This window comes from Mirounga leonina, unplaced genomic scaffold, assembly GCF_011800145.1.
Source record: "Mirounga leonina isolate KUSES-001 unplaced genomic scaffold, KU_Mleo_1.0 Mir_151, whole genome shotgun sequence".
Taxonomy (NCBI): Eukaryota; Metazoa; Chordata; class Mammalia; order Carnivora; family Phocidae; genus Mirounga; species Mirounga leonina.
This window is the reverse complement of record NW_023270377.1, coordinates 62,454,886-62,480,526: the sequence shown is the minus strand read 5'-3', so window position 1 is coordinate 62,480,526 and position 25,641 is coordinate 62,454,886. Positions and strand designations below refer to the sequence as shown.

Here is a 25,641-nt window from a genome sequence, read left to right as displayed (position 1 = left end):
CAGTAACATTTTTAATGGATCCTTTTAGGATATCCCTCTGAGTAGTTAGTTAAATGTCCACTAAAAAGCAGTAAAGTCAATAGGATTTGTTTCTGCTTGAGCAACTAAACCAAAAAAATACTGATTATTAAAAGCCATGCAAAAAGTGATTGGTTTCTAACAGATGCCAGAAGCCTCTGTTCTACTTGAACTGTTGAACATGTTAAATCAATGTTGTAGATAAAGATGTAAAAGACAGGTTCATCAGATGGGCAACTGACATATATCCAAACATTATAACTAATATGCCACACTGACAATCATGAGTGAAATATGGGCAGGGGATGGAAGGGGGAAGTAAGCAATGGGTCAAAACCAACAGGTTCACTTTTACAGTGACAAATGTTAAGACATATAGATTGAGTTTTAAAATACAAGTTGCCATTCAAATTAAGCTGGATAGCCCTTCAAGTGGAAATAACAAAATCAGAGGCTTTGTTTGGCTGTTAGGTCATATTAGATCAGTCACCAAAGTGCATGGCTATTTCAAAGGGAATGGAAATTTAGGCTGATTCAGGAGAAATATGGAGTGTAAACAGAGAAGAAAAAATCACATAATCTCACTATTGGACTCTAGCCCGCTAAGGCCACATCTGGAAGCCTGCATTTAAATATGGGTGTTACAACATTAAACTGGAAAACGACTCCATGAAGAAAGTTCTGAGGTCAAATGGGTTTTAGAGTAAACTAACTTACATTCCTCCCCTGCAGAACATCTTAGAACCTTTAATATGTTAATATTCCTTGTGATTTTCAAAATTGTGTGTGTGTGTGTGTGTGTGTGTGTACAGATAAATGGGCACTATGCACTGTTTCTTAGCTTATTTGAAGGTGGAAGATAGGACCAGGGATCTAAGCCACAAACTCAGGAAGAAACCACATAGGCCGACGAGGAACAAGATAACAAAAGCAGGTACAGACTACATGTCAATAAAAGATCGTGAGGATATAGAACAATATGACAAGAAGCAAGGCCACTTGCACTGTTTTTCCTAGGAAAAAGGAACAAGTCTTGTAAAACTACAAATGGCTCTCAGAAAAACAAGGGGATGCACTTCTTCTATATTGTTCTAGTACCTAAAGCAAAACAGTCTCTGGAGGTAAGGCTCAGGAATATGTATGTGTTTTTAAAACACTCTCCAGAAGAATTTAATCCAGAGAACCTGGTATCTGCTCTGAGGGTCAGAATTGGAGCCCAGATAGGAAGATCAGTTGAATCTCAAGGAAAAAGGTGAACCATAACAAAGCGTTTTAGTATCATAGGAGTGATTCACGGAAAAAGAGCTCAAGTATGCACAGAGGCAAAATAGATATCCAGCACACCACTAAAGAAAAAATTCCTGCATATGTCAAGTAGGAGACTGGATGATGGGACTCTAAAGGTCACTCCCAACACTGCACACTCAAGTGCGCTGGATGGTAACCTCCACAGTCTCGCTCACAACTGTATCTCAGGAGCAAACACGGAGCCCGGCACAGTGGTTTTATCACAAATATTGGTGGAATGAATAAATGAACAAGTGAAAAATAAAAGTGGTATCTGGTTCCAAAGTCAAACGAGAACGGAATGGGCTATTTCATTCTTTGGAGATCACTAAATATGCATAATTATGAATCATAATCAAGGCTACTTTCAAAAATAAGGAAAATGGTCTTTGTAATAATTTCACTTCTTGACTGGGAAATCATCTCTGAATTAAATCACACCAAAGCTTGCTGTGCAGTTCCCCTGGTAAGCATGTGAAAACACATCGCAGATTGTAAATGACCATCAGAAGTAAGGGGTGATTATGCCGACGATTATCCTACCCTGACAGACTAAACTAACTCAGACGACTGGAAACTAACCTTGAAAATGAATCCGCTTTTTATAGCCATGGCTCTGAAAATGGACCATCAGCCATGTGTTTTATTTGTTTAATTGTCAAAGGAGAACACATGTGTAACTTATTTTAAAACACCTTCAACAATGTGACAGTATCCTGATTGACCTGGTGGGTGAAGCTGTTTATAATTAAGTGGAAGCAAGTATGTCTTCAGACACCATATTCTTAACAAAGAATACACACCAAGATGGACCTTACAGTTTAGAAATTCATGAAACAGAAAGAACTTTCATTCACTAGATACAAAGTCGACGCTGTCAGGCACCATATTTGTATCCATTTCCTAGAAGACTGAGGGTTCTTTCAAAATACATCTGTCATTTAGCCACAGTAGCTGATCAAACCTGCCACTGAAAAATGTTCTGAACAGGCAACTTGTAGAACAAGCATGGTTTATTTCTGTCAGACTGACTGCCGAAGTGTGAAAGAAACTCATTAAAAATCTCTTACTGTGATCTTACATTGTAAAAAATATTTTTTTAAAAAAAGGAAAAGCCCAAGAAAGAAAAGGCAAGGAAAAAAAAAACCTTAATGAAGGGTACACTGAGCCTGCAGACACACTCATCTTGTGCTTTCTTTCTTATTCTTCTGTAGTAAGCAATTAGAAAAGAGCAATTAGTCCTCAGAACACAGCATACACACTAGCTGTTTGGTGAAATCAAGTAAGTTAACAATTTTATTTTATGCTAATATTATGAAAACTTAATGAAGGAGATAAGAACATTGTACTATAGGAAAAGCAATACAAAATAAACAGTATTATTTACCTTAATCTTAAAACGAGGTTCACAGCACAAGAAGCTTCTCTATAGTCTTCGCTAGCATTGGGTAGGCCCTTTAAAAACAAAACCGCAAAAAACAAATTAATAAAATCATGACACCCCTTGATTCACATGCCCCTTTCTTTCTGGAAATTTCCAAACTAGGTCTTTATACACATGGCAGGTCCTGTTTGGCCACGTAACAGCTCTCTGTGAAGGTTGGAACGATGCCCAATTCCCATCCCAGTTGCAGAGCCAAATGTTTCAAATAGAAAACCCCACTGTAGGGTGGGTCCTATGAACAAGTGGCATAAGCTGCAGCAAGGCCAAAGAAGAAGGGTCAGCCATCTTAAAGGAGCATCCCTTAAGCTGAGCCATTGCCTGTACCCACTGGGATTTGGTGACGCACAAAAGCCGGGCACCTTAAACCTTAGGAGGCAGAGGAAGGTGGGATCCAGTAGGGATCTTCCCTGCCTTTCTCACCTACAACCTATTTCCTTAAATACAGATCATCAACCACAAATGCCTGTACTCCACAGGCCCTCCCTACTCCTACGAATCCCTGGACATGAGTAGACCTTCCTGCTGGAGTAGAAAGAGAGAGATTTCGGGTCAAGACTTGGCTCTGCCACTGACCAAATGTGCAATCACGAGCAAGTCATTCTTTGAACCTATTTTCCCACTTACAAAACGGGGATAATACCGGTCTCAAAAGTTTGCTGGAAGAACAAATAGTATATATGAAAATGACTTATCAACTATAATGTGTTACATAATACTAGTTATCCTAATCCCCTTTCCTGTTTCCCTTATTCTATTTGCCTTCTGACAAATTATTATTCCTAACTTGCTTTTTGTCACTCAACCGGTCCTCACAATTTATCTCAAGTTGTTTTGCTGAGTTGCCTGATTCAGAGTAAAAAGACCTAAACTGAATCCCGGCTCTGACTAGTTCTATAACCTTGTTCTACAACCTTGCATGAACCACTTAACCTCTGCACGTCTATGCTTCCTCGGCTATAAAATAAGGGCCAAGGACTAGTTGCCTGATCTCAAACAGGCTTCCTGCAACCATAAAATCCTATCACTCTCTCCTCAGTTTACAGCTGCTTTCAGAAAACACACATCGGGTAGGATGAAAATGAGTTTATCGATGGATATGCATATCTGGGGGGCAGAGTTGTGATCCCAAGGCTGGTGATGCTTGATAGTATAACAATTTTAGAGCAAAACGGCTTGCCTATTAATTATACAGCAAAACCAGAATGGTGGCCTGCACCCTGGTACTATGTCCCTCCCCTGTGTTGCTCAGCACCCTGCATCAGCACCCAACACGACTCATGGCGCATGTTTTCCATTATGTAACTTTTAATATAAATAAATTTCACAGTCCCGGACTTTTATTTTTACAAGGCAAGTTGTAGAGATAAATTGGCCTATAAAATTCAATGGTAAAAGAATTATGAAAACAAGTTGTAGAAATCCAACCGAGAGCCAAAAAGAAAAAAAGTATCAATTAATTCTACGGTTCGTGGCTAGAATCTAACAGAATGGGAAGTCATTTTCTTTCCTTTTCTGATTTCACACCGTACCAACAATTTCAGAAGCAGTGTGGTAATCAATCCTTGCTCTTGAACCTATCATTTAAAGGTTGGAGGTCCTGAAAATCATGGTCAATAGTAACAGTACTCTTTTCTCCACACCTATTAAAAAAAAGAGTTTACAAGCCTCCAATTTTGATGGACTGCCCTGAAACTGTCTATCTTCCAAAAATGTTGGTTTTCCTAAAAATAGGTCTACTGGTGGAGAAACGTACCTGAGAGTCCTGCACAGAGAGGGACTGTATCTGCTCGGGTATACGGCTGGCATTCACCGCCATCTGTCAAGAGACACACCGTTATAGCACTTAAGGAAACCAAAATGAGCAGTAAGGTCAGCGTGCTTACACCAAGTCCCTATTATCAGAGACAATTTTGCATAATTTTAAATTGGTTTTTTGCCCCAAACTGTGGTCCTTTGACGCCCTTCATGGGAATCACCTAGGACGCACAGTAAAGTTTTCTGGGACCTGCCTAGCCTAGGATTCAGAATTTCACAGAGACAAGAGAGAATGTGTATCCTTAACAAGCGCCCTGGGTGATCCTTATGCTTTCAGAGAGCCACCAAGCTAAAGTGAAAAGGCAGGGACTATTTGGTAGTTTAAATCTGCTCTAGGACCATCTGTTCTTGTCACAGAATTTTGCCTAAAGTTAAAGGTCCCCAACGAAAGGATGTTAGGATTAGTAACCTTTAACCATGACCTGACCTTTAATCATTACTTGGAACAATTTTTTCCCTGGATTTAAAAAATACATAAGGGTAGCTGGACTTTCAAGACACATTTCCCCAAAAGCAAAGCCAAAGCGATAGGTTATTTTTTTCTCTTGAGTTGGAAATCCAACCCTAATGTGATACTAAACGTATTTTTGCCTCAAGCTTTACTTTTATGAACTCTGCCTTCAAAACAAAACTGAAAAGCCCAAAAAGAAAAAAAAAAAAACTAGAAGAGGAGCAGCAATGAAAATGAAAAGTATGTATTATTTTCTAAAACTACTATCAACTCTAAAATAATCAGAAGTCATCAGAAATTTCTCACAGCAAGTTTTAAGACGTAAAATTCTTACTCTCTGGGCTTCCCCAAAATAACTACGTTAGTAATGAAGTAATAGGGGGAAGCGTACTAATGTATCTGTAATTTACTTTGAAATGCATTAAAAAATGAAGATGGACTGATGGAGGATGTACACATGATAAATGTATGATAAAGTATAGTAATGGTAGGATCTAGGTGTAGGTATGTGCATGTTCACTATAAAATACTTTTACTGTTGCTATATATTTGAAAATTTTCATAGTAAAATATTGGGGGGAAATGAATAAGCAACCTGCATTCTTTAACCAGTCAGAGGACCTGGGCCTACACCAAATGATCTCTTGTAAAGAATCCTTCAGGCTGACTGATCCCATGATCTCAATTAAGGTTTGAGATACAACCAAAAGCTACATCAGCACTTACAGAATATTCTACCTCTAGTCAAAAGACTACTCTAAACTGAAAAACCTTAATGGCATTTACTAGAGATGAAAACCTCTCTTCCTCCTAAGGAGGTTCCCCTCTCCTCCCCTGCTCCCTTATTCCTGGGCCATCATCAGGATGGAGAGCTAGTTAACTAGACTGGGGGCTGGATCCCCAAGGACCCTATGCAACCTCACTCTGTAGGTGCAGCCCTGCAGGTAATGAAGAGACCAGCCTCTGGCTCTCAAGGGTACAAAAGCGATACAGGGGATTCCTCAGGAAAATATGCAGAGATGCACAGGAGGGGTGGAGAGCGAAGTTTCTTGCGCAAAACATCTTCCTTGACAACCAACTCCAGTCACCCAAATTCTACCATTATGGGTGAACATTTTTAAATATAAAAACTTACAAGAAAACTAACATATTAAGCAGGTGTTATTCATCACCAATATAAATTTGCTTACTGGAATTTTTTTGTTTGTTTTTAAACAGTTTGTTATAAGAGGGAATGGGGGTTTTCATAGAAGGGGAAGAGAAGAACACATTAATGGTGGATACCACCCTGGAAATAGGCCTGAGACTGGGCGAAAGAGGGAAAAATCCCAGAATAGAGAAAAGAAAGGGACAATGTCTGCTAATTCTCCACAAGGCTCTGCCTAATCTTCTCCTTTTCTATTTTTAAAATTACTGTGGTAAAAAATAAAAATAAAAAATAAAATAACTGTGGCTAACTAAATGCAGTGTGTTATCCTGGATTGGATCCTGGGACCAAAATAAAGGATATTAGTGGACAAACTAGAGCAATATGAACATGGTCTGTGGTTTAGCTGATGGTAATGTAGCACTTTTGTTTCTTAGTTGTGACAAATGAACCAGGCTCACACAGAATGGAACAGTGGGTGAAGAGTGTATGGGAACTTTGTACTATCTTTGTCACTTTTCTCGAAATCTAAAATTATTGCAAAATAGGTTTTCAGAAATACAGAAGATTTCTGATGACAAATCTAATGTTTATGACAAAAAGTCAGAAAGCCGGTCACCGGAAATAAGAACATCTTTTAGAAAATGGTGGCAGGAAAGTATGGAGTCAAAGCCATCTGTGGTGACAAAGCCATGCATAATAAATTTGGAGGCAGAAATTAAATCTGTGCCTCCATCTACCAATGGATATAATACAAACATGTATAAGAGCTGACAGGCATTTGGAAAACACAATGTCCTCAGAAATACACTAAAAAAAGCTAACGGCAGTTCTAACAATCAGGCAATAGCCATGAGTCAACATAAGCAATAAATTTAGCTTTCACATTGTGATGAACCTCTAGTAAAATTAACTCAACCTAAATCCACACCCAATTTATTTTCTCCCCAGAACAAAATACCAGAGTCAGGAAACGTTTTCACAATTAACCTCGCCTAGATTCTGTAATAAAATTCTTCAACATAGCTCTTATGGGTTGTCGAGGGCCTCGGTCAACAAACCTTCCCACCTGGCGATTTCTGATAGATATTTAAAACAAATCTTCAGAAATTTTGAGCACACAATCTCCCTGGATTTCAGTGTGGCCTTCCGGAGTCAGAGCAAGTGGTGTGGTTTTCCTAGCCAGCGGTTCTTGATCCTAGCCATGTATCAGAATCACATCAGCAGCTTTCTAAAAATCTGGGTTGCCTGGACATCACCCCCAACTCCCAAATCACAATTTGAGGGCTGGCTCTAGGCATCTGCATTTTTAAAGCTTTCGGTTTTTCTGTTGTGCAGCCAAGGTTGCAAACCATTTGTTTTCATGCCTAACAGAGGGGCTGGGGTAAAAATAACGCTTCCTTAGTAGAAGCCTTAGCAAATGTCTCCCTCGGTTAAAGGAAACCCAAAGAAAGTGGGAATGTAAAGATAAAGGCAATTTTACTTTTATATAGAAAATTAGGATATAAAGCAAAACCAATTTTAAAAATTATAAACATGTATTATTTTCAGAATCTGACAAAAACAGATTCCCAAATCACGGGTCAAAAAGAAGATCAATTATGAGGTAATAGCTGAAAAGTTTCCTATAAGATAGGATGGCATATAGACTAGGAAACCCCACCTAAGGAAGCCAGTCTTGCCCCCGACCCCCACCTCCAAAGAGATGAGAAGCAGAGAGCCTGCTTTATATAATTCCCACAATGCCACAGTACCTAACACTGCTTCATGTAAAAATCAGGCACAGATCAAATATTTGCTCAATTAACTTCATTATTAATACTATTGTTACATTAACAATATAGTCACCTTTAAGTCACCACTGGTTTTCACCATCCAAGTGGAATATTATAATAAATAAATGAAATGAGCATGAATTATCTACTTACTATAAACTATGAATTACTAGTAGGCTGTAACTAATACTTGGCAAGGCTATTTCTAAAACATCAGGTTAGGAACACAGGAGGACCAATTTTTCTATGGGATTGGCTATGAATCTCAAGACAAGTGGTGTAATTCTGGCACTTTCCAGGTTACACTGGAAATTCTCTTGGATTTAAGAGGATGTCCAAATACGGCCGAGTATCAGGCACACCTTCCCAAGGCCCTTCTAACAAACATCCCACCCTGACCTCCTTAATCTTCAACAAGTGCTATAATACCTGGACATTCTGCCTTATACTTCCTAGGGAAGCCAAATTGGCCTTTACAAATTAAGCATCTAAAACACTCCCTCCTTTACTGAAGCATCTTATTCTGTCTCAACGTGGAACTACCAAGTAGGGCTCCCGTCTCTGAACCTCAGCTCGATTATGTAACATCTTCTGATTTTTTTTTTCCCCTCACCTCTGACCCACTCACAAATATGATATGCCTCTTCAGGCACTTGTTTAATGTCTATTTCAGCGTGTGGGTATTCACATCACCAACGAACATGTACAGAGTGTCCACTAGATGCAATGGGAACACAAATATGAATAAAATACTAGCCCTGTCTTCTAGGGGCTTCTAGTTAAGTAAATAGACTGCAATTTAAATGACAAACGTCCTTGAAAAGCTTATTAAAATGTAAACACTGGCATTTAAATGTGCAATTTGGCACAGATAAGCATTTTTACCCTTAAAGATGTTTAAAGATATAAGGTACCCTGTCAGAGGCTGTATAAATTGGTACTGCTTTTTTACTCTCAACTTTACAGAGACACAATTGACAAACAGAAATGTGAGATATTTAAAGTGGTTCACCTTTTGATAGCAGCTATTAAAAATTCAAAATCAGGGCGCCTGGGTGGCTCAGTCGGTTAAGCGACTGCCTTCGGCTCAGGTCATGATCCTGGAGTCCCGGGATCGAGTCCCGCATCGGGCTCCCTGCTTGGCGGGGAGTCTGCTTCTCCCTCTGACCCTCCCCCCTCTCATGTGCTCTCTCTCTCTCACTCTCTCAAATAAATAAATTAAAAAAAAAAAAATCTTAAAAAAAAATTCAAAATCAGATTTTCTCAAACGAAATAATCAGTTCTTTTAATTCTTTAAATTACTTCACCTGCACACGTGTCCTTGATATGCAGACACAAAAAGTGAATGGAAGGCAGTTTGTAATCGTAACCTAAACGCTCACCAAGAAGTTAATGGTTAAATTAACCATTTCAATTGATCCAGGGTAATACTACTTGGCAGTTAAAAAGAGAGGCAGATCTACAGAACAACTAACATGGGAAGATTTCCAAGATAGAACGCAAGTTGCAAAAACCAAAAAACATTTTTTGTGGAATCACTATGTTGTCCACCTGAAACCAATGTAACGTTGTGTCAACTATACTTCAGTAAAAATGTGTATGGTGTTTATAATCCCATTCACATTTTTAATAGGATACAGATTTCTTTATTTACATATTTGTATGTAAATGAGCAGAAAAAGTCTAGAAGAAAATATTGCAAACTGACAACCTCTGTGGAAAGAAGGAATAGACACGGGGCAAGAGGGGTAGCAAAATAGAGAAACTTGAAGAGCCACTTTTATTTAATGCTTCCGTAAGAAGAATTTTATGTCTTTGCATCCCTTTCAATAACACCTACTCTGACCAACCCATTTAAAATTATAATCCCCTACCATATCCCTGTACTTCCCATCCACCATTTTTTTCCCCATTGCTCCTATTCCATTGTAACAAACCACAAATTTACTGATTTATGAAGGCTGTTGCTTGTTGTTGGTCTGCTCCCATCAAAATGTAAGTGCCACAGGGACAGGGATTTCGTGTTTTTTTTCCTCACTGATGTATCCCCCAAACCTACTAAAACAGTGTGCACAGTATGCGTGTGTGTGTGTGCGTGTATTTGTTGCCTATTTACACATTCAACAGTTCTAATTCCTTTCTGCAATATATAAATATTTTTTGCCTCACTTACAAAAAGTGGATTTAGGTGGGTGGCAAGTCAGGAAGCTACTTTAATTAAAAGCTGAAAGGACAGAGGAACCATCATTGTGGCTGCTCTTAACACAGCTCAGGATACTGAAATGCCAGCCTTGAAAAACAAAACAGAACAAAACAAAAAACTGGCCTGAAAAGCTATGCAATAGCAGGTGGGGCTGATTATTCCTAAAATGTGGTAAGTGTTTACATTCAAAGACATGAACCTTTTCACAAAAATAAGGCTATCTATGTGTTCCTTAATTATGAACCAGCATGGGAACAGACATATGCCTCTGGGAAATCAAATGAGCTGAGACACAGAGAAGTGCCTAAGACTTTCAAATCCCACCCAAGAAGGTCGAGAGTGAGGATGATTAACTGTCAGCATGCTATCCATTACTCTTTCCTGTCTGTGCAGAAAATATTCTTGCCAAAAAGATACTGTTAATATCCAAATAACAGATCAGTTATCAGCAATTTCAACAAGCACAGAGGAGGATATTGTCACAATAAACTTAAATTCTCAAGAGGAAAGACCCACACCCATCAGTCTGCACGAGGGAAGGCTGGATTCGGTGAATACGCTCTGATAAAGACGTCCCATAGTGAACCAATACAAATGCTTTCTGCATCACGCTGCCACTTGAATCACATTATTTTGTTCTATTTCTAGGCAGGATGGGCACTTCTGGTTCGAGACACTCTAGGAAATAGATGAAAAACCTTGACTCCACACTTCACTGTGGGTAAAATAGGCAAGTGGGCAGGGAGACAGCACAGTTCACGATACCCGGTTAAGATCATTCTAAAAGCCAGCACATGTGTGCAGCTGATGGGTCCTACTGTGGAGCTTATCACCATCGTTTGTAACAGGGAGGGATAACTTCCTTGATGAAGCTTATATGTTATGTACAAAATGAAAAAGATGAATTCCTATGATAAACATAGGAAGAAACAGGAACTGAAGGACAGGTAACAAGGGGAGGCAGGCAGGCTGAAAAATCCCGAGGGGAGGCCTACTGGTGTGGCAGGAAGGATGAAGAGACCGGAGGGAGGGGAGAGTGACAGGGAGACAATGGCTTGTAGCTCGGACGTGCTCTTCGCAGAAGGGCCAGCTGGCAACTGCCCCTTGTAGTGGATGGAAGATTGACCTCGTTGCATCAAAAGGAAATGTCTGCTAATTTAAAAAAAAATAAAAGTTGGGGTGGATCCCATTTGTAACCCAAAGTCTTCTGTTTTCTTAATGAGAATTTATCAAGGCATACATTAATTACTAGGTCTATAAAATATTTGGAGCTATTTAAATACGCTCAAATTTTCTCTAGGAGAATTGGCAAGTCTTTTGAACTACAGTCATCATTAGGCATTAGGATAATTAACCAGATGGAGGAAGTTAAGTTAATCAAAAGATGACTAGTTCTCAAAGGGAAGCTGACGAGTGTTCCTTGCCTACGAAGCTACCCAGGACACTGTAAGGCCAAGACAGACAGATCCAACATGAAGTTTCCAACCAGTTTCTATCTGCTTTATTGTAAACTAAAAAATCTAGAAGAGATTTAGCCTGTATGCCTGCTGTGTTTTCTAAAGGACAGTAATATGAGTTGGATCAACTGAGTCCTAAGTTGAGCACCCAGTGAGCATTTTATGTACATGATTTCATCAATCCTCAGAGCAATTTAAAAGTAGTATGATCAGGGCGCCTGGGTGGCTCAGTTGGTTAAACGACTGCCTTCGGCTCAGGTCATGGTCCTGGAGTCCCAGGATCGAGTCCCACGTCGGGCTCTCTGCTCAGCAGGGAGTCTGCTTCTCCCTCTGACCCTCCTCCCTCTCCTGCTCTCTGTCTCTCATTCTCTCTCTCTCAAATAAATAAATAAATAAAATCTTAAAAAAAATAAAATAAAAAGTAGTATGATCATCACCATCTGACAGATGAAGAAACGGAGGCTCAGAGTAAAATCATCTGCCCCAATTTATAAAGCCCAAGAGTAACTCACAATTGGGACCTGCAAAGTCTACATGCCTTTTCTTTTCTGCTATTCCACGAGAACAAAATTTTGAAGTCTCTTTCCCCAAATGGATCACATTCTGACGCCACAAGGGGTGGTGGAGGGGGCGGGGGTGAGTGGGCCAAAAAAATTTTAAAATAAATAACCACCACTCACCTCTGGGTTTTCTTCTTTTACTCTTCGTGACTGTAAAACAATTGCAGATCCATTAATACATGCACCCACGAAATGCCACAAAAATAAAATGTGCACAGGTTAGCTCACCGTCGTCAATGTCACTTACCTTTTCTTGAGAAAAAGCTGCCTTCCCTTCTTCGCTTTTCTCATCCATCTCGTCGTCACTCCACTCCCAGTCACCGTCCTCGGTTTTATGAAGGTGACCGCTTGACCCAGGAACTCTTCTCACCTGAATCAAAACACACGGCCCAATTCTTCACTAGTGGAAGGCAAACAGCGCTCGCTGGGACAGCAACTTGGGTTACGCAGCGCACGCCTACCCTGAAGATACCCTGACCGGTATGAATTAGGGACAGCAGTTAGTACCCAAAAGGACCACCCAGCCCGCAAACTCCCAAACTTGCCCTCTTTCCAAAGCAATCATGTTCTCGAAATGCATTACTACACACATGAAGAATAAAATATTTTGGAAGAACACCACACACATCAGCCATCGGGATCAAACCCATCTTTCACTTTTGCTTCGGTAAACACTTCATTAATTACTACACATTAAAGGCCATGTGGTCGGCTTCAAGACTGCCTAAGGAAATGCAAGTGAGCAACAGACTGCTGATGGAGGGAAGGCAGGGGAATCAGGGAGCCTAATGAAGCGTACGAATCTAGGGGTATATCAGCGATCTAAAACCTACGTCAAAAAAAAAAGCAAATACTCTTCTGTTGCCATCTCGCTTCTTTTCAGAACCTGACATCACCCTTGTTGTCCCAGGATTCTGCTCAACCTACTTAAGCAAAATGAAACAGCATCAGACTATTCTTCACACACCTTGTAACACTTTTGAGACTTGGGGGATTGCTAGAAACACAGCAAGATAATCAGCAGCCATGCCAGATAATCTAAACAGATTACATCAATTGTCTGCAAGAATTTCAACATTTTTTTTGAACCAGGGTAGAGATGTGATTCAGGGGTATGCTTTCCAAATGCCTGGTGTAGGTGAAAAAGCAAAACTTTTTAAAAGGACAGGATGACTGAGAATGATGAGCCTCTGGCCAAAGTAATTTGCATTTTTAAAAAAATGGACTCAGACATAATTAAACAAAGCAATGTAGCAGATGAACATGTGAACATAAGAGCCAAAGATCCACTGACTCGGAGAAACTTCAAGGGGAAAGGGACCCTGGAGACGGTCTAGTCTGACCCCCTCGTTTTACAGATAAGAAAATGAAGGCCCAGAACGTGACTGAAAATCACAGGGCTATAAGGACAAAATTAAGGCAAGAAAAAAGCCTTCAGATTCCCATTCAAATGTGAGACTTACACCATTGAATGATCACGGTGAAACTGAAGTTGTCTAAAAACATCCTGTGAAGACTTTGAAAGACTATAATGTGAAGAAAACACTATTTTCCATAATAGAAACTAGTTAGTTATATCATGGGAGCCTCCTTAATGCTAAGGAAATACCACAGACCTTAAATGTAAAGTAAGGATTTACATACATGTTCAGTCAATGTCAATTCACAATCAGTGCAGGCTCAGGGTTGGGTTTGACTTAAAGACATTATCATGTGGAACCTGTAAAGCCTGACCACTTGGTCTAGAAGATCTGAGCCTCAATATGGAAAGTTAAAAAATAAAGTTCTTATTCATAACTGCAAACAGTTATGCTCAATTAAAAAAGAGAAGAAAAAAAAAAAGCTTCTCTCCACTCTAAAAAAACCGAATTCACCTTTGAAACAACCCCTTCTGTGCTTAACATATTTTTTTCCATTTACATTTTTTGAATCATTGGAAAAGACCTAATGATACTGATTTTAATATGTTAATAGATGCTGGCAAAGTAGTGTAGGGAAAAAAATGCTGAAATGTCCTTTGAGACATTCAGAACAGACTGCTCTTTAAAACTACAAAGAAATGGATAGAAGAAAATTTTTTTCTAAAAAATTATTTATTTTAGAGAGAGCACACAAGTGGGAGGGGTGGGGGGGGTCCCAAGCAGGCTCCACGCCGAGTGCAGAGCCCGATGTGGGGGCTCAATCCCAGTACCCCAAGATTATGACCTGAACGGAAACCCAGAGTTGACACTCAACCGACTGGGCCACCCAGGCGCCCCTAGAGAAAATAATTTTCTGTTGACATATACAATAAAATTATTTTCTTAGCAGTATTCATCATGATGATAGCAACAGAGAGGAAAATCTGTGTTTAATGACTACATTAAAAGACTTTAAAGCCACATCTATTACAAAACATAGAAGTACATACAAAACTAAGAAGTAAGAAAACAAGGAAAACTATCAGAAACAGAACTCTACCTTTACTGAAACAGAAAACAAAACAAAACAAGCATGGCTGATGAGTTAGTATTCTTCAAGTACTAATATTTGAGATTACACTAAGGAAGTCTCCGACAACAGACATAGTGCAGCTTCACACCCTAAAATCTCCTTTATGCCCTTTCTCCTCTCTCTGTTTACAAGATCTGCCAGTTCTGTTTCTATAAGCAGACTCCAACCACAGACAATAAAATGGCTACCTTCTATTTTATTTTAGAACCCTGGGTGTCTCCCTCCTAGATTTATTTGCTGGAAGAGAGAAAGATAAAGCAAAAGGTCTAAGATTATAGCCTCGGGCACTGAAAGAAATGGTGACATGGGCCTTTAACTAATAAATACTGAATAAACGTAGAAATTAAGACAAAAACATTATAAAATCTACGTAGCAGAAAATATTGGTATAGGAGTCGCGAGAACAAGAATACAGACCTGTTAAGAACATCCTCTCTCGGTTTACTGGAAAGAAAAGAACTGGCAGCATAATTTGAAACCAGGGTTTCACGGTTATGTGACATTGACCTCCACTGAAAAGACCAGAAAGCAATTTTACAAAGTTACATCCCTGTAGGGAGTTTGCAGAGACTCCAGGAAAACAACTTCTACCTTCCAAAGCCAAAGCAACTAAGTTTCACATTGTTTAACAAATGGGGTTCTTATTTAGGAACTGATGAATACTCTACAAAATAAAAAAATTTAAAAAAAAAATGTGTAAAGGCTTCTGCCCTTCCCCATCTCCTACCACGAGGATGGGGGTTACCACTGCATTGCTCTCATTCTGTTTAACAAATTCACAACTTAGTAAAGCCAAGAGGAGGTAGCTGGGGGTTTAAAAAAAGAATCCAATGCTTCTCAGAGAAAGGAGCTCAGTCAGGAGCCCACAAATTCCTCAGGTCCAACAGTGAGGTTAGACAAAGTTTTACATGCAGTAACATTTATTCCCAAGACTGGGCATAAAATACAGTTGAGCAGTTCTACTGAAAGGTTATTTTCTTTCCTTTCTCGAAACCCCGTTTTTATGAAAATCCATTTTAAAAACTGAACCAAAGTTCTGATTCCCACCAGAAAAGAAGTCCGGTTCAGACAGAAAAGAAGCAGGGAACAGTGTGACTCCCGGGCTACTGCTGGTGGCAGAGCCGGGATGCCAGCAACAAGGGGAAGTCACTGGGATGTTCCCAGTGGCGCCCCTCTGAACAGGAGCTTTCTAGAAATAACCAGGACCCAGGGTCTCTGTACAACATCTCACATTGAGCCCTGACACCAGAACAGGAAAAAAGGTTTGAAGGACAGAAGGCGACAGCCAGCAGATAAGCTATCTAGACTGGGTGTTAAGCATGTTAGAAATTAAAGTGTGTTTCTCTAACAAAGGATGAATGTGACCCCAAGAAAAACTGGCCAAAATTTAGCAGCATTTGTCCAATCCTGTAGGGCCCGCTGTTCCCACCGCTACATTAACGTCTCCCAGGAGGAATGATTTCTCCATCAATGGGAATTCTGCACTGCCCTTCTCCACCTGGTAACATACAGCCTGACCGGAGTGATCCAGACATGGTAGAAAGCAACACCCAGTAACTTTTCCCTTATCAGGCATTCTACTGACCAGAAGAATTAAACATGTTTCTAATTAAATGCGGTTTATAACATCTGAGGTGCTGCCAAGGAAACAAAAAGCCTTCTAAATCATCAAAAATAAAAAATAAAATTAGGGGCACCTGGGTGGCTCAGTCGGTTAAGCGTCCAACTCTTGGTTTCAGCTCAGGTCATGATCTCAGGGTTGTGGGACTGAGCACCCCCCGCCTCGTTGGGCTCCGCGCTCAGTGCAGAGTCTGCTTGTCCCTCTCCCTCTGCTCCTCCCCCCACTTGTGTTCTCTATCTCTAAAATAAATAAACTCTTTTTAAAAAAATAAAATAAAATTAGACTAAGTTTTCAGCAGGAAATATTTTACTGTCCCCCATCTTATACTCTGACATTACATCCTACAACCTCTCTGACACCTCCATCCCACACCTACTACCTGGCCTCACTGTGCTCTCTGGCCCGCAGCCCTCCCTCCGGGCTTCACCCCCCATCTTATAAGGTCTGGAGCCCACAGCTGACTCTGCTGATACTGCACTTATTATACCCCACCCCCAGGCCCCTTCCTGTACAAATTACACCTGGGAGGAAAGCCGGGGTGCTCAGTCCAAATATACCCATCCTTCATTCCTGAGCGAATGGAGACTAGCCATGCACCTGATGCCATGACGGATGGTTGCTGGCCACTCCTGGGGGGTGCGGGGGGGCAGGTATCAGGACTGCCACAACCCTGCCACTCAAGGTGTGGTTCCCGCACCAGCCGCAACAGCATCACCGGGGAGCTTTATCAGAAATGCTGAATCTTGGGCCCCACTCCAAACCCACTAAATCATAATATTCCTTTTAGCAAGCGCTTCAGGTGATTCCTATTCTCATTCAGGTTGGAGAAGCACTGTGCTGATTGCTGTTAGCCTATTCCCTCTCCCCAGCCCGTAATACCAGCTGTTATTTATGTAAGACAGTTACTGGGCTCTGAGAACTTTAAATACCTTAATTAACTTAATCTTCAGGGTAGTTTTGTGAGCTGAGAATCATTGTACTCGCCCATTTTTCTGAGGGAAAACAAGTGAAACACCTGGCCCAACCCATAGAGCTGGGAGAGCCGGGGCCAGGACGGGAGAGCAGGAGTCTGACCCCAACCTTCCAGGGCCGGGCTCCGCTACTGCGGCTCACCGGGGAGCCCCATCCTGCCCAGCTCCAGCCATCTCAAACAGCTCCCTCCACCTGCCACCCTGAGCGCACCAAGTCCATCCAACCTATAGCACGCCCCTTCGACGTGATTCTGATCACCTCCTTCACACGCTCCACCCACCTTAGCCTCTTTCCCACCTGCCTGTATGTAGGAAAATGGATCCCCTTTCCTCTGAAAGCCAACACCTCCTCTGTGCTCCTCATTTATCTACACACTTACCCACTCCTTCAAGACACTTCCAGCCAGGCCCTGCTCATCTACATCCACCAGAAACACATTCAAGTCTCTCCTATACTTCTGCCCAAAAGCGGGGGCAGGCTCGGATTTTGTTCCTTCCACGAGCAGTCACTCCGTCCCTCTCCCCTCCCACACTCAGCATTTTTCTGAAGATCGTCTCTAATTGCTGCCTTCACGTGCTCGGCCCATCCTCACTCTTTAATCTCAATACAAAAGATTATCTGTCCCCAGCAGGCCACCCAAACTGCCTCTCCTGCACAGGATTTACTGACTCCACACTTGTGTAATGAAACAAACGCTCCTCTCTGTTGCCCTAATGCTATCTTGTAGACACAGCTGAATCCCATTCTTTTCCTTCACACTCTCTCCAAACCTGGACTGCTTCTCCTTCTGCTGTTCTCTGTCCTTCCATGTCCTACTACGGTTCTTTGTTCCGTCTTAACTGCACACACGGCTGCCAGACTCGGTCTCCTTGAAAGAGCACACAGTCTCCATGGCCTCCCCTATCTAAGCTGATGACCTTGGAAACGTTGTCTCTCAGTCTGGTTTTTGAAATGCTCTGTGGGATACGAAAGTCTGATCAGTTGCTAGTGAGCCATCTACACATTCATTAATGCTCGACCCCCAGCCTCACTCTTGACACTTCTCCAGGGCTGTCTACCTTAGCAAATGCCTCCGTGCTGGAGGTGGGTCACAGTTGGCTGAGGAGAGTCCACTGTTAAAATTTCACAAAGTTTGCAAGACAGTTGACCTCACACTGGTTGCGTAAAACTGGCCCCAGTAGGAGTATTTACACAATGGAAACTGGAAAATAATACAAATTAGGATTTGCACTCCTCCCTCACTGCCAGAATACCAGTTTTCAACATTTACCAGCACACCACAGGTGGTTAAGATTCACTTCATGGGAATGTTATAAAATTTGACCGAGACATTTCACACAAGCTTAGTAGTTATTCCTGGGAATAGCTAGTTTACAATGGCAAATATCTCATTCCTATTGCACAAGCCTCTCAAATTTCACCTTTACAACACACCTTTAAAATACACACAAATTGCTGCTTACGTATCAACCATACCATTCGAGGTACATCTGAGGGAGGCAACTATCTTTGTATTACGTAAACTGACACATACACATCCGGCTTGGGATAACATTTATTATGAAAGCATCATGAGGAAACAGTGTTCTATTCTTTTTTAATGCAAATGAAAGTGAGAAGAGTGACCCCTGAAAAATTGTGTTAGGTGATGCAAAAACTGGATCTATGATGATTGATGCCAATCCTGCAAGTCGAGAGACTAAATAACATTGCTTAATACAAAGTAAGAAAGGAAAACAGGGACGCCTAAGTGGCTCAGTGGTTTAAGAGTCTGCCTTCGGCTCAGGACATGATCCCAGGGTCCCGGGATCGAGTCCCACGTTGGGCTCCCTGCTCAGTGGAGAGCCTGCTTCTCCCTCTCCCTTTGCCCCCGCCCCCGCTCGTGCTTGCTCTCACTCTCTCTCTCTCACTTGCTCTTGCTCTCTATCTCAAATAAATAATAAAAAAAAGAAAGGAAAACAAATGATGTATTTCCAAATAAAATTGTTTTGTATAATGTGTTATATATCATAGTTACACATAATTAAAAGTTTTATCGGTATTTCTTCTATGTCCCTAGGTGTTCAATATGTTCAAAGTCAGCAGAACACTTTTATTTTTTTTCCTAATCTTTAGATCTGGAAAATAAAGATTCCTTTATTTTCAAGTTACCTTTATAATTAGGAATGTACAATAAATTCTGCCGACAAGATCAATAATTTTACACCTGATAGATTTTCTGTACTGCCAGTTAAAGCATGGAATTAAGTTCTCAAAATTCCTGTAAATCTTAATATGACAGTAAATCAATAGTAAACATAAATGTCATTGAAAAATTATTCATTTTGTTTATAACAATTTGGAACCTTGATTATTTGATAGAATATGAGAAAAGTAAAGTGTGAAAGATAGAAAAGTACTGGTCTAGTTTACGTTTCTGTTCACACATTCTAACCCCAGAAGAACAGAAATACAGAAATGTATTATTTCTACTAAGCGTCTCTCTATAGAAATTGTTTATAGAAACTATCTGCATGTAGAATTCACTAGACAGTGGCTTAATAAGGCCCATATTTCCTGTAAGTTGTTTCAAATACAAAGGATTTAAAATAAAATTCCATTTCGGGTTAAAATGAAAGAGCACCTCTGAAATTCCTTCCTCCTCCCCCACCCCCGGTCATCTTGGCCAAGGGGCACAGTCCTATGAAGTTCTTAACATGATGCCTGGCACATAACAAATACTCAAGACATGACAGGTGCTGTTATCACTAATCGATTTCATCTCTCTCACAACCCAAATCTACCAAACATTATATTCTGCAAATTTTACTTCCTCCACTGCTGTTGTGTTAGATCAGGTCCCCCTTCAATGTTGGTTTTTTTGTCCTTCCCGTTAAAACAAACTGCTTATCAACCTCCTGGCCACTCATCTCCTGCCTATTTTGTCCTTCATACTAGTCACACTAGTATGACATTAGCACTCTCGCAAAAAAAGGGACAAGAGTTCACTATTGCCTATCGAACGAGTCCAGATCCCTTAACATTCCAGTGTCTCCACACCCTAGCTCCAAAAGACCTTTTCAAGACTTCTTTCCCACCATTTCCCTTAAGACACCCCGCAATCCAGTTATGTACAAATGCCACACTTTCGCAACTCCCCTTCTCACATATGTATTACACACATGCCCTGGCCTGATCGGCCCTGCTCATTCTCCACTTCTCCCCTTCCTTCTAATCCAAGAAGCTTTTACCAATTCTCCCAAGTGGTATTTGTGCCTGCAACTTTATATTGCCCTACTCTGTACTACATTTAATGGATGACATACTGAACTGTCTACTCCTTCGGGGCAGAGAGCTACCCTTAGCCTTTTTAAAGCATCACTAATTTATTCATTAGTCAGCAGAGTTTTATTCAATACCTACTTTGATCAAGTTCGAGACGAAAGATAAACTGAATAAAAGTCTACACCACGGAGTAGTTCACCATCCAGATGTGGACAGACCTGTAAGCTAATGATGTCAATAAAATGGAAAGATAGGAGGCTGCGGGACTGCAGAAGAGAGGAAGACCGGTCGGTGAAGGACAGTCAGAGCTCCCCAAACACAAAGCAGAGACATTATTCCACCTGGAGAGACGGTAAGAACTTACGGAGCTCTGCCCACTCAGGTGATGTGGCTGGGTCGCGAAGTACTGGGGTCCAGGGGTTGGGTTTAAGGAAATGGCTAAGATTAAAACTGGAAAAGTTGTGCGAAGAACCCGTACAATAAGAAAGGCACATTCAACGACCTGCAGAAGCCAGGCAGGAAATGGAGAGCAGACCCGGTGAGGACTGCGTGGTCTGGAGAGGGCCTGTCCCACCTAAAGGGAGCGCCCAGCATTAGCTGACCACTGCCACATGAAGGCAGCCCCCGTGTGGCCTGATCTTCAGATTCTTCTGCAAAAGTAGATAATTTGGATTTTTATGTGAATGCTCTTGATTTTTTAAATGTTAACAAGTATGTCAAGTAAAAAAAAAAAAAAAATCCCTCTGCACAGCCTAAAAACGATGTGTCTGTGGGATAAATCTGGCCTGTGCGTCTGCACCCTCTGTCGTACACCAAGTCAGAGGGCTTGGGACTCAGACGACAGAAAGACACAGGAGGCTTTCGAGCGGGCACGGGGGAGGGAGAAAGATCACATCTGGATTCCTGAGAGCAGAGCAGGAGAGGAACCGGGACCGGAGGGTGACAGAAGCCAGAAAGAAAAGAGTATTGTTAATTGTTCCGGCTCCTGCTGACAGGCAACGAATCTCCCTAACAGGGAGTGACCTCAAGCCCGGTGGCCAGCTGCCTGGCCTCCTCGGTGGCTCGGACCCAAGGGCTTTGGCGCCACTCTGACAGCGACCGCGTGAGGACCCGGAGTCCGAACGAGCCCCTCCCATATTCCCCAAAATGAAAGGTCTGTTGTGTGAGGAAGGCTGTCCGTGAGGGCTTAAAGGAAAGTGAAGACTGTGTTACTGGAAGCTAGGGGACGAGAGGATCCCGCTCACCAATGACAGGGGCTGGCACTGCTGTCTCCTGTAATGTGGGAAATGGAAATCCCCAAGAGACTCAGTGATCCAGCTACGGAGATTTCCAGGCAAGCCTACACCCGGCTTCTGCTCACGGCCTGAGATAAAATGTGGGCAGAGAGATGAGCTAAGGAACACACCGATACTTATAAAACCGTTCCTCATTCCCAGCCTCTCCTGATGTCAAGCAATTCTCAAATTAAGAAATGGCTTCCCCTTGGGCGCCTGGGTGGCTCAGTCGGTTAAGCGACTGCCTTCGGCTCAGGTCATGATCCTGGAGTCCTGGGATCGAGTCCCGCATCGGGCTCCCTGCTCAGCGGGGAGTCTACTTCTCCCTCTGACCCTCCTCCCTCTCGTGCTCTCTGTCTCTCATTCTCTCTCGCAAATATATAAATAAAATCTTAAAAAAAAAAAAAAAGAAAGAAAGAAATGGCTTCCCCGCAAGGATCAAATCCAGGGTGTGACTGCGTGACACTTTGTTGAGATTTCAGAAAGATCTAAGGCCGTGCCTCCTAGACACTTTTAAACAGACCCAAGGCCTTCTAAGGATCTTAGGAAAGCATACCTTACAGAAACTCTGCATGAAATAACAAGGCTTCTGAGAACCTGATGGGGGTCGTCCCTCAGCAGTCACGGAGGGGAGCCCAAGGTGGACAACGCATCTTGCGGTCTTCTTGGCTCTTGCCATGAACCCATCAAGATTCACAGAAAACCCACAAAGTTTCTTAAATAATTGTACTATGCAATTATTGCCAAGTTAGACTAAAAGAAACAGAGAGTACACAATGAAAAGGGCCTTTGGATGCCCCAAATTTATGGGCAGGAAGCAGTCTGAGAAGGCTACTCAGCTGCAAATGCTGGCTCTTCTTATGCTTATGGAAAAGGAAGGTTGACTTGAGCAGAACCAAGAGCCACAGAGAACAGCAGAACAGGAACTGGAAATGGACCTGGCCAATAACTTCCAGTATCGCCATGGGACCTGTGTCTCTCCTCCTTTCCCTTTGGGGCAGGCCTTTAAAATGCCTGTCCTCCCGTTGGGTTTTGGGTGTGTGTTGGGCAGATAACTGAGAACAGTCCTCAAGGAGCTATACCCAAGGAAACTGGTCCTGAGGAGCCTCCTTTGTTTACCCAGACCCAATTTAGATGGCCAGGTCCTTGACTTTGAGCCTGAACCTGAGGCCATAATGGGAAGAGACTTCCAGAGGGTCCTGGAAGCGGAAAAGCGTATTTTGCATGTGGGAGAGATGTGAATTATTGCAGCCAGGGGGCAGACCACGGCAGAATGTTTTTTTCAAAGATGCCCATAATGATAGCTCCTGTCCCTGGTGTTCTTCCAGAATCTTGTCATTCCACTATCAAGAGATGGGAGTCCCTCTAATTAAATCTGAGTGGGTTTGTGCCCCACCTGTAGCCAACAGAACTAAGTGATGTGGCTTTCAGGGCCAGGTCAGGAGAAGTGATGCAACCTCCCTCTTGCCCACTGGGATACTGGCAGCTGATGCCTGTGGCCAACCGGTGAGCAGCCTGAGTGCTGTGGGGCCTCCATGCTGGCAGGCAGCCCAGACCGGCCTCGTGAGGGGAACACCTGACTATCTGACTGCAGCTACATGAGACCAGAAACCGGTCTGCTAAGGCTCTCCCGAAGCCCTGACCCACAGAAACTTGATAAAATGGCTGTTGTTGTCTTAAGCTGCTAAATTTAGGGTGATTTGTTACACCGCAATAGATAATCAGAATAAGGATGGTGATAAGGTGATGTATTTTTCATTTTTGTATACTTCATCATTTTTTAAAATTAGAAGGTTGTATTTGATACCCCTTACCAAGACAGATAACAGACTCTGCCATACTTTGGGGCTTTGTGGTCCGTGTTTTCTGACTCTGGACATTCTGGGCCTCTGCACACTTGGATTTAAATTTACACTTACAAATCATTTCCATCAGACCATGTTATTACTCATTATAACACCAAAAAGAAAAAAAAGTCCTTTTCCATTAATCGTAGATAAGTGGCTACAGCTAAATCTTGAACCTTTTCACCAGCAACTCACATTGACATTTTTTTTTTTTTTGACCTCTTGGAATTCAATGCTTATCTAGTTCTGCTAAAATTTGGCATTCCCTTTTTCTAGAACATAAAAGGACAGACTAAAAGAATGAGGATATTAAAATATTCTGTAGGCAATTAGAAAAAGTTCTAGAGAAACAAAGACTTTAATAATTCAATAATAAATTCAAAACACTGGGCTAGTTCAGGGAAGGACACACTTGCAGCAACTTTCTTAGAACGCTTTAACATTTTCTAACGTGAAAAGAATCAAAGTTGATAAATGTTGCTCTTCAGATAATAATGGAATTTCATAACTTTGGACACCCAACATGAAAGGGCAATGTCTTGAAAGGGAATGTTCTGGAAGCTGGGAGGGAGCTATTCTAAGGAAGCAGCACAAAACCCAGAGAAGCAATCAGATTTCTTATTCTGTTTTAGTCCTATCAAACCTCCAATATGGCATTTCCCCAAGTTAGGGTGACAAAGAACAATGACAACAGCTAGGAGCCAGGAAAGCAGCATCCAATTTTGCAACTATTGTCCTTGAGAATTAAAGCTCCTGCTGGAATGGGTGCCAAGCTGATCTGTAACTTTAGCTAATAAAGAAAACAATGGGAATGTTCTGTCCTGGTAAGACAAATAACACAGATGAGAAAACACACTTCATGTAAAACCAAAAGGGGGAAGAAAGAGAGAAAATAAATGTCTGGCACCGGAGCAGAAACGAGGCTGCTGTGGAGATGGCAGTAAGTCACAAAGTTAACTGCAGGACGGCTGGGAAGGAGACAGGAGCCCTGTAGCTCCAAGCAGGCCATGCTTAACTGACCACTAGAAGCAGAAGAATTCTAACAAGCCACAGAGAATCACTGGCATGGCCGGTTTTAAGTGCCCACGTGGCTCGGCTACAGTCCACAGCTAAGTCAATCAAATGCTAACCTAGGCACTGCTGTGAAGGCATTTAGCAGATATGATTAAAATCCATAATTGACTTCAAACAAGGGACATTCTCTTTAATAATCTAGGTGGGCTGGATGCAATCCGTGTAAAAGGCCTTATCAGCTGAGCTGAGGCTTCTCTGAAGAAGAAATTCCAACTGTCCGGAACAGCTTCTGCAGGGCCTGAGACTCGGGCCCTGCCCTTCCTGATGGCCTGCCCCACAGACATCTGGCACGCCTCACCTGCCCCCCCCCCAGTCACGAAAAGCCAGGTCCTCGCACGAAATCTCTTTATCTCCTACTGGTTCTGTTTCTCTCGTTGAAGCCTAACTCACACACCCACTAAATCCAGCAGCCTACTGGTACTGAGACATAAAAGACTAGTTAGCCGGCCTGACAGCAAAACCAATCACAGCATCCACTGGTTTTTGGGAAGGGGATATGTCAATGTCACCCGATGAAATATAACAAGTTGAACAAAAAGGACAATAAAATGAAAAATAACTAGGGTGATAAGAACTACCAATAACTTAATACAGACTAGATTCATACCTTATAAAAAAACACCCAACATCAAGATTAGGGTTCAGTTACTGGTTAAACATCCTTCGCGTTAACTCTGGATAATAGAACCAACACCACCATCTTGGAAATGTTCTGGCAACAGCTACATCCGCGTAGGGAATGATCACCCATGGAAGATACCCAAATGGACTGAGTTTTATAGACTCAGTAACTCTTACACAGCATGTAATACAGAGAATGTTTGTAATATTATAATTTCACTCAGATACCTGGTTTTTAAAATATGCACATTCACACAAACGTTTTAGAATAACTCAGATGTCAGTACCAAAGAGTTCCTTCATAAAAATTATTACTAA

General features: G+C 41.8%; 1 protein-coding gene across 1 annotated transcript in view; it reads right to left on the bottom strand.

Annotated features, from left to right (window-relative positions):
• Positions 1-25,641, bottom strand: part of STK39 (serine/threonine kinase 39) — a 310,863-nt gene that overhangs the window by 125,226 nt on the left and 159,996 nt on the right. Inside the window, exons 11-14 of the mRNA XM_035007841.1 lie at positions 12,405-12,527; positions 12,278-12,307; positions 4,503-4,565; positions 2,693-2,760 (exon numbers count right to left, since the gene is read on the bottom strand). Of these exons, the coding sequence (XP_034863732.1) occupies positions 2,693-2,760; positions 4,503-4,565; positions 12,278-12,307; positions 12,405-12,527 (284 nt within the window). The remainder of the gene's footprint in view (positions 1-2,692; positions 2,761-4,502; positions 4,566-12,277; positions 12,308-12,404; positions 12,528-25,641) is intronic.